This window comes from Lichenostomus cassidix, chromosome 2 (assembly GCF_008360975.1).
Source record: "Lichenostomus cassidix isolate B80296 chromosome 2, HeHo_3.0, whole genome shotgun sequence".
NCBI lineage: Eukaryota > Metazoa > Chordata > Aves > Passeriformes > Meliphagidae > Lichenostomus > Lichenostomus cassidix.
The window spans coordinates 63,894,764-63,907,931 of record NC_139482.1 but is presented as its reverse complement, the minus strand read 5'-3'; the positions used below and the strand labels follow the sequence as shown (position 1 = coordinate 63,907,931).

Here is a 13,168-nt window from a genome sequence, read left to right as displayed (position 1 = left end):
TGTAGTGTAGCTGCCTTTGACACGTATGTGGAAGAGAAAATCATGTTTACAACTTACCTTAATATATTTAGCATGCTTAAAGAGGGAAGCTTGTTTTAAATTTGTCCAGCATAGGAGTGATTTTAGTCAGTTCCCCACACAGGTACCATTTTAGAAGCCAGCATTGTTACTAATGAGTGTCTGTTACCAACAGGCACAGTTTACATCCCTTTGTAAACCTTGCTCTTCTCATAATGGAAATACATTATGCTACCTTTCCTTCCCCTCCCCTAAGTTGGAAGCTAAGCATGCTCATTGATTCCTGGATAAAATGAGTTACAAATCCAGGCTAAAATACTATTTTTTGTGTTTTGATCTTGACATACACATTGTAGAAACAGACCACCATCCTAAAATTAGCAGCTGTAGCACACTAGCACTTTACACAAGATGAGGTGGATCTTGCGGGTGACTTCAAACATGCATGTTCCAGGATAAGGATCCTCTTACCACTTCAAGTCATCCCACTGCAGAAAAAAATTCTATTTGCAATTGTGGGGCAAGAGAGTAAGATTGTAGTTTGAAGAGAAAAATCTGGAAAGTAAACCCACCCTGCTGGGAATTCGGTAATGCTTATCCCCTGTTGCTAATGAAAATAGGTCAAAGAAGTTGAAGAGTTAAGTCATGTAGGAGAGCTGGGAAGACACTGATGAGGTTCAAAAAAGCCAGTATGAAGCAGAGATGGGGTAGCACAAAATCCCCAGTAAGATTTCTTCTAAAAGCTGTTCCTGTGCTGTTGCTGCCTGTTTACATTTCATCACAGCTTCAAAATTACCCCCATACCTCTCCCAGTTCCACACACTCTTTCTTCAGGTATGTGCTGGGATGACTGCTTTTATTTTTGGTGGAAGGGGTGTGTGGTGCATCATGGCTCTGTTCTGGGTAACATTTTTATTGACTTGTACATAGGGAAGGTGCTTTTTCAGCACTGCTCCACTCAATTGTTCCAGCGCAGGTCAATGCTAAAAGTAAAATGTGAAACCCTAGACTTTTCTCAGCTTTACTTTCTGTAGAATAAAAAAACAAAACACATTTTTACATATTTTAACTTTGTAATAGGAACACACTCTTTGGCATGTTTTGAAGAAGTAAAAGCTGTGTTGAGAAGCTTTTTGCCCCTACCTGCTTTCCATATGTCAACACTGAGCAATGAAAAACCCACACCTTTCTGTTTCTCTTTACTTACACAAACCCAATCGCTAGTGGCATCCTGGGGAAGCATCGCCGACCTCCCGGTGCCTTTTTTCCTACCGCGTTCTCCACGCAGCTCCTCGTCAGGGACAAGGGAACATCTCCCCCACGCCGCTGTCGCACGGGGGAAGCTAAGCGTGGGTAACCTGTGTCCCCGGGGCAGAGTGTCAAGAGGACAAGCCCAGGCTCTGCTCGGTGATGCCAAACAAGTCCAGAGGCAACGGGCACAAACTCATGCACAGGAAATGCCACCTAAATACGAGTTAAAAATTCTTTACTGTGCGAGTGACGGCGGACTGGAACAGGCTGCCCAGAGAGACTGTGGGGTCGCTCTCACTGGAAAAATTCAGGAACTGTCTGCATGCAATCATGTGCCATGTGCTATGGGACGACACTGCTTGAGCAGGAAGGTTGAACTAGATGACTCACTGTGGTCCCTACCAACCTGACCCATTCCGGGAAACGCCGCGGGAAGAGCAGAGAGGCGGCGGAGTCACCCGCGCCACCGCCTCTAGGGCTCCCCGTGGCGCCACCCCGGCACAAACCTCCGCTGTTAGCCCTCAAGACGTCCCTGAGGTGCGCCCGGGAGTGGACGTTTCTCCCGCCACCTCCCCGTACGGGACGCGGCAGATCCCAGCGAGCGTTTTTCCCGCGCAGGCGGCCGATCCCTCCCTCCCCTCTGCTTCCCCTGGAGCGGGGGCGGTGTGCGCGCGCGGGGGCTGCCGGGCCGTCCGCCCGGCGCCGCTTGTGTGACGCGCCCGCGCGGGCTGGTGACGCGCGCGCGGCCCGGGGCGGCCGCCGTGTGGTTGGTCGGCGGGGCAGGGGGGTGCGGCGGCGGCTCGGGCCGCGGGCGGGCGGACGGTGCGCGGGGCCCCGCCGCCGGGCGGGAGAGCGCGAGCGAGCAGCGGCGAGCGGAGGGATCGCGGGGAAGGGAGAGACGCGCGAGAGGGAGAGACGCGCGGGCGCGCGCGGGTAGGGGCGGGGCGGAGGCCGCGGAGGAGCCCCCCGCGCGCGCACCAGAGGCCGCGCGCGGCGCGTGGCGGGCGGGAGCGGCGCGGGGCGAGAGAGGCCGGGCCGGGCCGGGCACGTCCCCGCGGTGACGGTGACGGTGACGGTGACAGCGACAGCGCGGCCGGGCCGCGGCGGAGCGCAGCGGCCGCACCAGGAGGAGGAGGAGGAGGCCGCCGGCGGCGGCGGGCCGGATCGCATCATGGCCTCGGGTGGCGGCGGCGGAGGCGGCAAGATCCGGACCCGGCGGCACCACCTGGGAGCCGCGAAGCCGCCCTACGTGAGGGGCAAGCAGCAGGTGAGGTCGCGGGTCGGCACGGCGAACCCCTTCGCTTCCTATCCCTCCTCTCCCCCGGCGCTCCCCTCAGCGGCAGGAGGAGGCGCCTCTTCCCTCCGCCACCTTCCCCACCCCCCGCCCTCCGCGCAGTCCCACGTGCGCGGCTCCGGGCCGGGGTTTCCCGGTGGAGCGGCCCGCGGGAGGGAGCAGGGAAGGGTTTCCCGCCGGGAACGCGGGGATTCTGGGATTTCCGGGCGCCAGCCCCGCTCCGGCAGCGCCGGGCCGCGGGGGTATTCTCGCCTCCCCTTTGTCTCCCGCCTGTACCCCGCCGGGCAGGAGCAAAGGCGGGAGGAGTAGGAGGCGGTAAGGGCTAGGTGCGCATTCCCTCGCCTCGCGGCTGGAGCGAGCTCGCTCCGCTCCGTGGGATGCTGGTTTTGTTCTCGGGGTGCCCGGTTAAGTCGTGGTTAAATTGATCTTAATTGGATTAGCAAGTTAGAGTTACCCGTCAAATTTAAGTGCACCGCTTCCGATATTTACTTTCCTTGACAAATAAATGCGCGGTTGCAAATGAGTCTGGGAGGGTGATGGGTAGTTAGGCATCTTCCATTGTTGGTGGTTGGGGTTTTTTCCGGGTTTTTTTGGGGGTTGGTTTTTTGTTGTTGTTGTTTTGGGGTTTTGGTTTTTTTTTTTTTTTTTGCAGGATGCCTGCAAAACTCTTAGGTCTGCATTTGGTGGTTTCTTCAGTGTCTTGCCTCTGCCTAAACGTGCTGATGCAGTGCATGTGAAATGTAATTCATAAGAGATAGGTTCTCCTTTGTATTGTAGGACAGAATAGATGAATAACAGAAAAAAACAGTTGGTAAATTGCAATAAAAATATATTATGCCATTTAGGGTGGCTGTAGGGAGTAGAAGCAAAGATCCTTCCCAATTGCTATTTGTCAAGGAGTTTCAGTGTGCCTGGAGACAGTGCTCTGGAAATGCCTTTTCACGTGTATTTATGAACCTGAAATTGACTGTAAAACCAAAGCATTTACATTATTAAATCAGTAATATAAGACAGGGGATTAAATGTTATATGCAAAATTGAAGGTGTGTTATGCACAAATTGTTGCTCAATTAGCTTTTATTATTTGGGAAGTACTATACTTAGTCCTTTGTATAGTACACCGATCAGCAGTGTTGTCCTTGTAAAGCTGGCAGAGTGATGCTTCATCCAAAGAATCACCGCACTTGCAGAGCAAATGTTGAAAGCTCTTAAATGAACAAGAGAATGACATTGAAATTGCAATATCCTGCATGTGGTGATACTATGTAGAAGCTGATAAAACTTACAGATGAATTTAAAATAATTGGCTTAGATGGTTTTCTGATTATTCTATTGTCTCTTATCTCTGTGTGTTTTCTAGTAGGTTTATTTAAACAATGTGCCAAAGCAAACACGTGCTTGGGTATATCTCTGGGATTCAGCTCAGAGCATGGATGCTGCAAATTGAATACATAGATTGAATCAAGAAGTAATGTATTTCGGGGGGAAGTGGTGAATAGGTAAACCTGTAAGTGTCAGATATGTGCATTGGTTATAAGGGATAGCTTTTTAATCCTATGTAACTTGCTAACCTGCATTACCTGAAAAGATGAGCTCTGGGTAGATAGCTAACTTGAATTGGAATTAATTGACAAGTGTTCCTGTTTTCAATATATCATCCACTCTGCAGAAGTGTTCTGTGGTTTGGTGTTAGTTGTCTCTCAGTAATGAATTTGGGAAGACATGGAAGTGCTCAGGGCAGTCTGGATGGGAGGTTATATCACTGATTCTGATCCCCCTCTCCCGCTACTATTATCAATAAGTAAGCTCATAGAAATACTTTATTGGAACTGTTCTAAGTGCTTGGGGTCAAAACTGTAGTCCTGAAAACTCAGTCTCTTGTCAAACTCCAAAGGTGACCTAGCTCTGAATGCCCTTTTGCCAATACCTTTGGAGTTCTTACTGTATCTGATTTTTTTCCATTTACATGAGGGATGAGTATCATGATACCAGGCTTACAATAATAAGCCTGTCGTGTGCTTTTCGGGTGTTGTTATGCTTTCTTGATGTTGTTATTTTGCCAGAGTTTCTCAGGGAGCTTGGTCAGGTGGGAATTCTCCAATCAGGCCCAACATGTGCTGCAGAGTCAGTCTTCTATTAAGTACCACCTTGGCTTGAGATGGCAATTGGAAGAGGAGATGCTGCTGCTTTTCAAAGATGATTAACTGAAGTATTTTTTCAGAATGTGGTAGACACTGCTTCAGATTTCTTTTTTGCCTAGGGGCATCAATCTACACCTTTCACTTTCTGGGCAAATATCCCAGTTGCCAAGCTGTGTGTTGTCTTCAGTTTTTCTGACTGAAACTGTGTTATTATCCAGAAAAAGAATGCATGATTGAGAATCCTCACTGAGCCAGGAAGAGAATATATAAGAAGATGTTACCTTCCAAGAGTGGAGACACACAGCCTCTGATCCTTGATTTCAGAAGTTATTTGTTTTATATGTTCTTGGAATAAACATGCAAAGTGCAGAATTTCCTGCCCTTTTCTCCCCAAGTGCCCAATAGAGCCATACTTCATTATGTTTGCTTGTGTGTTTTTTTACCTAGAGCCTTTTTAAAAACTAGTCTCAAATAGGAGAGGTGAACAGTTGCTGCTTGGAGGATGTGACTTGCAGCTTGTATTTTCTCTTGGAAGATGGAGATATAGGTATTTGTGAGTTTTCACCAAGTTGCTTGAGGCATCCTGTAAGGTTCTTTCCAGAGGGACTAGCTGCAGGATCAGGAACTCAAACTGTATGCAGCAGTGTCTAAAGCATTGCATTGCCACCCGCTGCTGTCTTGAAAGTAGGCCTTGCTTGGTAGTGGCTACAGGCAGTGGGCAGAAGGGATCTTACAACCCACCGGGTTTATTTTGTAAGGAAATTTTCACACATTGATGCTGAAGAGTTCCTTTTTATTAGCAAAACAGATGTTTAAATTTGGTACTTGGCTTTCGACTGCTACTGTAAACAAAAACGTATCCTAATTGGGAAGAACTTGTAAAACTGAGATATTGACAGTTTTCTCTCAGTTAGGCTAACAGTACTGTACAGTGGTACAAATTGTAGATGATGATTGGTGTAGCATTTTATTAATATTCTGGGGTTTGTTTCAAAGTGTTGTCATGACAGTCTTGGTGGCTGTGAAGTGTTGGGGAAAAACAGTATTAGTGAGTGGTATCCCAGAAGAAGGAAAAACAGATGAAATAATTGACTGCGTTAGCTGGGACACTGCAAATTGCCTTTGGTTGCTGGCAACACATCACTTCCTCTGAGTTATTTATTCTTCCAGTCAATAATTAGAACCAGTTCTTGCTCCCCTTGCATGGACAAACTGAGCTGCTGCTGATTCTAACAAATGCAGCAGGACAGAGTTCAGAATCTCTTTTGCATGCCCAGAAATATTTGAGCAAAAGTATTTCAGATTGGTGCAGGTGGTGGGCTGCCATAGCATCAGGTAATGAATTCATAATACACTGGGATGACTGGCTCAGTGGACATGGGGCAAAGAGTGGATGTTGTTTACCTGGACTTCAGCAATGCCTGCAGCATGGTGTCCCATGTGATCCCTGTTCTCCACTTGGCGAAATACAGACTTGTCAGGTGGACCATAAAGTGATTGGAGAAGTAGTTGGACCATTGACCTCAAAGGGTTGTGACCAGCAGTACAAAGATCCAGTGGCAGTCAATTGCTGATAGAGCTCTCAGAGGTTGATACTGAGGCTGATGATGTTCCATGTCTTTATTAACAACCTGGGATGGAGGAATGGCATGAATCCTCAGCAGTTTCCTGGATAATACCAAACCTTGGGGAACTTCAGCCCTGTTGTATGATGAAGGATATGGCTGCTACTGAGGGAACTTGAAAGAAATAGGCTGCTAGGAACCTTTCGGGTTTTAGTAAAGGCAAATGTGAAGTCCCTCATGTGGGACAAAACAACCCCACCTACCTGCTGGACAGCAAGTTGAACGGGAGTCAGCAGCATGCTCTTGAGGTAAAGAGGGCCAGCTGCATGCTGCGAGGTATTAGTAAGTATGTGGGAAGGAGGTTAAGGGAGTTGTTCTTTCCCCTACATGCAGCACTTCTAGGACTACATCTGGAGTGTTGTGTCCAGTTTTGGGCTCTCCAGTAAAAAAAATTGACACTGGAGTGAGTCTGGTTGAAAGCCACCAAAATGGTTACTGGGGCAGAGGTCCATAGCTGAGAGAACTGAGTGTGTTCAGATTAAGAGCAGCAAATACCTAGTGAGACTACAGAGAAGGTGTAGCAAGGCTCCTCTAGCAGATTCATAGCAATACAAAGAGAAAATGGACTCAAGATGCAAAAATGGAAATTCTGATCTCATATTAGAAAAAAATGTTTTAACTGTGAGGCTAGCCAACATGTTGGAAGAACTGCGCAGAGAGGTATCAAAACAGGTGTACTCATCTGTGGATGACCTGTTGGTTTTGGCCATTCTCTGAGCAGGAGTTTGTAGTAGGTGACCTCTGGGGTGCCACACAGCTTCTATGTGTGCATGGTTCTGTCAGAGCTGCTGCAGCTGGACCGAGGAGCACACACAGGTGTGGTTTCGTTGTAAATGTCACTGTTACTCTAGGTTGGTAATGCTTTCGTTGGTTCATCCTCTAATTCTTCAGGGTTGTCCCTCCTCTTGAGGGAGGAAATAATGCCTCCATCTCACTGTTACAGTTTTTCCAGAGTGTATTGCAAGCTTGCGCTCAAAAAAAGGGTAGCTAAGAGGCTTTTTTCTAGGCTTGCTGTTTAGCAGAGCAATTTTTTTGAATGTCTTCTGTCTTTTTAGTGGTAGGTCATGTGATATACTTTTCCATTTTTCTGCTACTAAGTTGTAAAAAATCTTGGTTTTTTTTTTTTTTTTAATGTTCTTTGTAATCAATTCAGTATTTATTGTGCTGCACTTGGCTTGGTGCAACTCCAGTATCGATGCAAGCTGGGGCATGAATAGATTGAGAGTAGCTCTGCCAAGGCCTTGGGGTTGCTGATAGATAAGAAGCTGGATATGAGTTGGTGGTGTGTGCTTCCAGAAAGCCAGATGTATCCTGGGCTGCATCCAAAGCAGTGTGGCCAGCAGGTTGAAGGAGGGGATTCTGTCCCTCTTTCTGGTGAGGCCCCACCTGGAGTATTGCATGCAGCTCTGGGATTTCCAGCACAGGAAGGACATGGACCTGTTGGAGTGAGCCCAAAGATGGGCCACAGGGAGCAGGAGCATCTCTCCCCTGAGGACAGGCTGAGAGAATTAGGGCTGTTTAGCCAGGAAAAGAGAAGGTTCTGGGGAGACCTTATGGTCATCTTTGAGTACCTAAAGGGGACTTGTACTCCCTTAGGTGAAGGAGGGTTGATTCACATTGGATTTAAGGTAGAGCTTTTTAAAAAGAGAATGGAGACACTTTGGAACAGGTTGCCCAGAGAGGTGGTTGAAGCTCGGTCCCTGGAGACAGACATTCAAGGCCAAGTTGGATGGGGCTCCTGGCAATCTGATCTACTTGAAAATGTCCCTGTTTGTTGCAAGCAAGTTTGGAGTAGATGACCTCTATAGGTGCCTTCCAGCCCAAAGCATTCTATGAATCTGTGCATGTTGCACTTAAGTACAGGGTCTTTGGATGAGTTTGGCTCAGTTGAGACTACTGTGGTTTTTTTTCAACTAAATACAAGTTGATCTTTAAATTCCCGTTTGCTGGGATGAAGTGTGTATGCTAACACAGGGACACCAACATGCATTGAGTCCTAGAGCTGTGGATAGCACACACCCAGTCTTTGCCTGCGCAAAGGCTACCTGTGCCAGTAGAAGATTTTCTTTTTCCTTGCTTAGGCTCTCTGATATTGTCTTGGTACTTCTGCTCTTGGAAGGAGTTGTGTGAGTATCCAGGGGAGCTGGCTGACTTTGCTTTTAGTTGTGTTTGTATTTTGAATCAAACTTTTTTTGAATCAAACTTTTTTGACATAGATATGCCTTATGACTCTTTCCCTTATTAGAGCTCCAGGTCTGGTGACCTCCAAGATTGAAGTAAGCCAAGCAAACAGTTAAACTCTTCAGTTGCCATTTTCTTTGAGCCTGGATTACAGTGAGGCACTGAAATATTTACAGTAACAAGATATTAAATTGGTGAGACTATGATGTGCTCAGGCCTAAGCAGCAGGCCTCAGCCACAGTTGACTTACAAGATGAACCCTGGGTACTATGTGACTAATGCCATCAGTATTATTTAGCTAAAAATAGATGACCGAGACGCTTATGCTAGCTGTTTAACACCAAACCAGCTGCTTTAGAAACTTTCATATAACCTTGTGTAGCTATCTGCAAGAAATGTATAATTTTAAGAAATTTTCCCAACTGACATTATTTTAGGGGAGACCCTCCCAGCCAATGCCTGAGCTCTGGCCAAGCCCTGGCCCCTGCTGGTCAGGAAGTGTGCCATCACATCCAGGTGTTTCTGTGCTAAAAATATAACCAAGTCACTTCGACTTGCTGGTTTGGGGCTATAACAGCTGGACCTGCTTTCGGGGTGAATTTGGAGACCTCACCTATGGGTGAGTGCACCACATAGGGTTTTCCCAATTGCCAGAAAGGTCCTTGCTGTGAAATGGGGCTCCCCAATGACTGCGGACTCTGGATGATGATAAAGTATTGAGGCAATTGGTGATGTATCTTTCTCAATCACTCTTCTTTCTCTTGTATAGTGATGATTAGGTGCATTACCTTGCTTATTTTTGCTTACTGCTAAAGCCAAGTGTGTAGTTTTATTGAATGTATCATTTCACTGTTGCGTTGCCTTAATATTCATAGTAAGATAACACCATTCTTTCCATTGATGTCTGTGTCCTTTAAATCACCACTGTCAACTGGCAGAACAGACTAATATAGGAGCATTTGTCATTAAAATAATCCTAAGCTAAACAGATGAAAACAAGGTTTAAATCGATTTCAGTGTAGCTGTGTTTGAGAATTGCTGTGATGCAACCAGATGCATATTAAATTTATCCATAACGGTGCATGTGTTCGAATGTCAGCCCTTAGTATTTGTTATTAAACTTTACAGAGTTGTAGAATATATACAGATTCATAGATGCCATTATCTCCAGTCACTAAAAAAAAAATCTCCGTGCAATGGCACTGTTTCACGTTGCTGGTTAAGAGACAGTGTTTGAAGATATTGGTTATCTGTTTGGGAGATGCTCTTGGTTCTGTCAGTTGTGGTGTGATGAAAAAATATGACCAAAAAGACACTGCTGCCCCTCACAACTGAAGATTACTACCCTCCAACAGAGGTAAGACTACCTGAGCTTTACAGTTTCACGTTATTATCTTAAAATGTCAAAGAATGTAACAATACCCAATGCTGCTGCAGCTAAAGCAGCTGTGTCCAAGGCCCATTACTTTGGTTTATCTTAGGCACCAATTCTTACATTTTGAAATCTAGTCAGGAAGTATATGCACCAGGGTTAAATGTGTCCAATTTAAAGTAATTGCAGGTTGTGCTGGTTTAGATGAATTGTGAGGCTTAACCTTTATATGCTGCAGAATGCCTGTGTATATGATACTTAAAAAGTATCAGGAAGGCTTTGAGTTTTGCTGATGTACCAAATTATCACAGAGAATAACTGAATGTGATTATTTCCTTACTTGATTCTCATTTATAATTCAGATTTGTTTACATGACATATTGAGTGTGCAACAGGATTGGCTGTACATTTTGCAAAATGACTAGTGTGTGGTACTGTCAACTCAGTTTGTAGATCAGCATGGACAGAAAAGGTATTTCAGAGGGAGCGTGTGAATACTTTCCTGTCTTTTGGTAATACTGCATTATATATAAAAATTTAATTCCAGTCTTCTGGTTTGAAGGTTGTGTTTTCCGAAGTGTCAGGAGTGAGGTTTCATAGCATAAGTACTTAATTTTGTAAAATATGCTTCAAATCTTCAAGCCTTGTCCTCACTAGGAAGCACTGGCCACAGGGATGGACATCAGCAAGCTGTAAGTTGACCTCCAATGGCATTTAACTGTTGTTTCAGGAGTTGTTGCAGAATTTGGGCTGCCTGTGTTTGTGTTTTAAATACATAGCATGTCCTCACCACTATGTGCCATAGATTAGCCTGTGATACCATGTTTTATTTTTGAATGCTTTTAGGCAAAATGACATTGAAAATGTTTAATTCTTTGCTGGGAGCCTAGTACATTATAGAAGGTAGCAAATTCATACTGTAGCGTATGATGTATTGATAGCGCTTGTATGCATAAACGTCTTGGGTGTAAATGCAGGAAAGAGGAAGAGTTTGCCATTATCAGTTATGTTTGGTGATGTTGAAATACTGTAATGAATTGGGTCTTACTGTATATAGAACACCTATAAGGTAAGATAAACAATTTTATGCCTAAATAGTGCATTTAAATCCTAAATATAAAATGTGTGTTATACTTTGTTAAATCTGTTAACCTGTGCTAGTGGCCTTGTAAAAACCTTCTGGATGCCATGGGAAATGTACGTCTTGATCATTCTAGTTTTAAACTTCTTGTCCATGTGGTAATGTCAGAAATAAAGAACAGTAAGAGCAATAAGTTTAGACTGTAGGGTTTCCTTATAGGGAAGATAATCTGAACAGCATTTCAATTAATGTAACTCTAGATACTGCCTATGAAACTTAGCTGAAGACACTGTGACGGCTAAGTTGTGGCCGTCTTTCAATTAAAAAATACTAGCAACTTGGAGTTCCTTCCTAAATTGGGAAAGAAAGAACTTTAAAACTGCTTGTAAAGTTGTAAGTGAAAGTAGTCTTACGAATATTTAACTTTTTGGTTTTGATGCTGGTAGATTTCCATCTCAAAGTGAAATACTGAATGTAGTTTATAGCACCCATTGGTGATTGCTGCTGAGGGTTAACTAGTACCTAATGTAGTGCTTCTTAAAAGGAAGGAAGAAAGGTACTTGTACTTTGTGGGTGCCTTTTGTAGTGTTGTCACTGTGTCATCTGAATGTGTGGACAAAACTTGAGATGAAACCATTCAGTGTCACAAGGATTTAACCTAGTGGGTTAGGCACTGATTTATCTCTCAGAGCACACATTGGTGTTTTGCTCTCAGTTTTAAGTGATACTAGTGTGTACAAAAGTGCAAATAGTGCCAGAAAATACCTGAATTTCCCTGGAATGTTTATTCTAAAGCTAACTAGACTAAGGGAAATTAGGATCACTTCAAGCAATAAGAAAAAAATACACTGGCATCTGGTAATATAATCCCTTCTTCATGACTTTCAGAAATAAACCTGCACTAGTCCACTTGCCTTAAATAAAATTGTTGTTTTTCAAATGTTACATAATTAATGACATTCCTGAAACATATTGTTCATATTAAGTCATAAGTTTTATTGTCTTTATTTCTAAATGAAATATCAAACTCCTCTGTCCTGCATCCAAATAGAAGCCACTCCCTAAATAGCAAAAGCAGAGTCTGTGGCTGCAAGAGACAATCATGTCATGTTTCCATTTCTATTCCTGCTTTTGCATGAGCATCCATGCAGGCACATGGTATGCTGCTCCAGCAGCCTGATGCCCCCATCACAGTCTATAGACAAATTTTTGGTTGAATCTGTTTAATAGAGTCTTGCTACAGTTTGTCATTTGGTTGCTTATATGTGCTAATGGTAGCACAAGGGAAGGGTGAGTTGAAGAGGAGAAAGGGACAGTGTCTCTAATGGCAGTATGGACACAGGATGGTTGAAAGAAAGGAGAAGTTTTGTTTCGTGTTCCTCTGATCCTGGCCAGATCTGGTGCACTGAACCAGTTCAACTCATTAGCCCAGCAGAGAAACACATACTTTTTGCCAGGTTAATGAATTCAGCTAGTGTGGAGAGTAGCCTGCAATGTGCCAGAACAGGCATAAGCGAACTGTGGGGGATGGAGGGCAAGAAAATTGATTTTTGGTGTTTGGAAGTGGTTTGGTTGATCTGCTCTATCCCAGTGAACTTCACCATTAGGGGCAGGTTTTCTTTTTGAGGACTTACTGGTTCACATGTTCTAATAACTTTAACTTTGAAATTGGAAGCAAGTCTCTGAGAAGCAAAAATTTGATGCTTTTCGGAGGTGTGTGTACAATCAAGTGGAAATTAATTCTTTTATCCAGTTGAGTATTTTATATGTCTGATAAATTACTGTGACCGTATGACTGCTACATAGTTTATATATGACTTTTTCATACTTAAACCTCCTGGACTGAAATCAACTCATACAAAACAGATGTTTTTGAGTAATGTGTCATTGCTGAGTACACTTGCCAGCACTTTCCCCACCCTATGCTATGTGAAAGACCCTTACAAATTGGAAAAACTGTCTTATTCTGTACATATTTTGGGGCAAGGAATATCCTGCTTTTAAGTTTGGAATTCAAACTGTGACCGTAAACCACTGATTTTTCTTTATTTATATAAATCCTTTGAAGAAACAGTATTTAAAGTAGTAAATTATGACACCTGTTTGTTTACTTATATTTCTGTCCACATATGTTTTGCTTAGTATTGCAGCCAGCATGGGTTTATGAAAGGCAGGTCCTGCTAGACGAATCTGATCTCCTTCTAT

General features: G+C 44.4%; 1 protein-coding gene across 2 annotated transcripts in view; it reads left to right on the top strand.

The window, feature by feature from the left end:
• The first annotated feature begins 2,076 nt into the window (after positions 1-2,076).
• NUP153 (nucleoporin 153) overlaps positions 2,077-13,168 on the top strand; it is a 41,705-nt gene continuing 30,613 nt past the window's right edge. The window contains exon 1 of one of the 2 annotated variants that reach the window (XM_085051869.1): positions 2,077-2,536. In XM_085051869.1, the coding sequence (XP_084907995.1) occupies positions 2,441-2,536 (96 nt within the window). In that variant the 5' untranslated portion in view covers positions 2,077-2,440. The remainder of the gene's footprint in view (positions 2,537-13,168) is intronic. The other variant, XM_085051868.1, reaches the window with a different exon arrangement.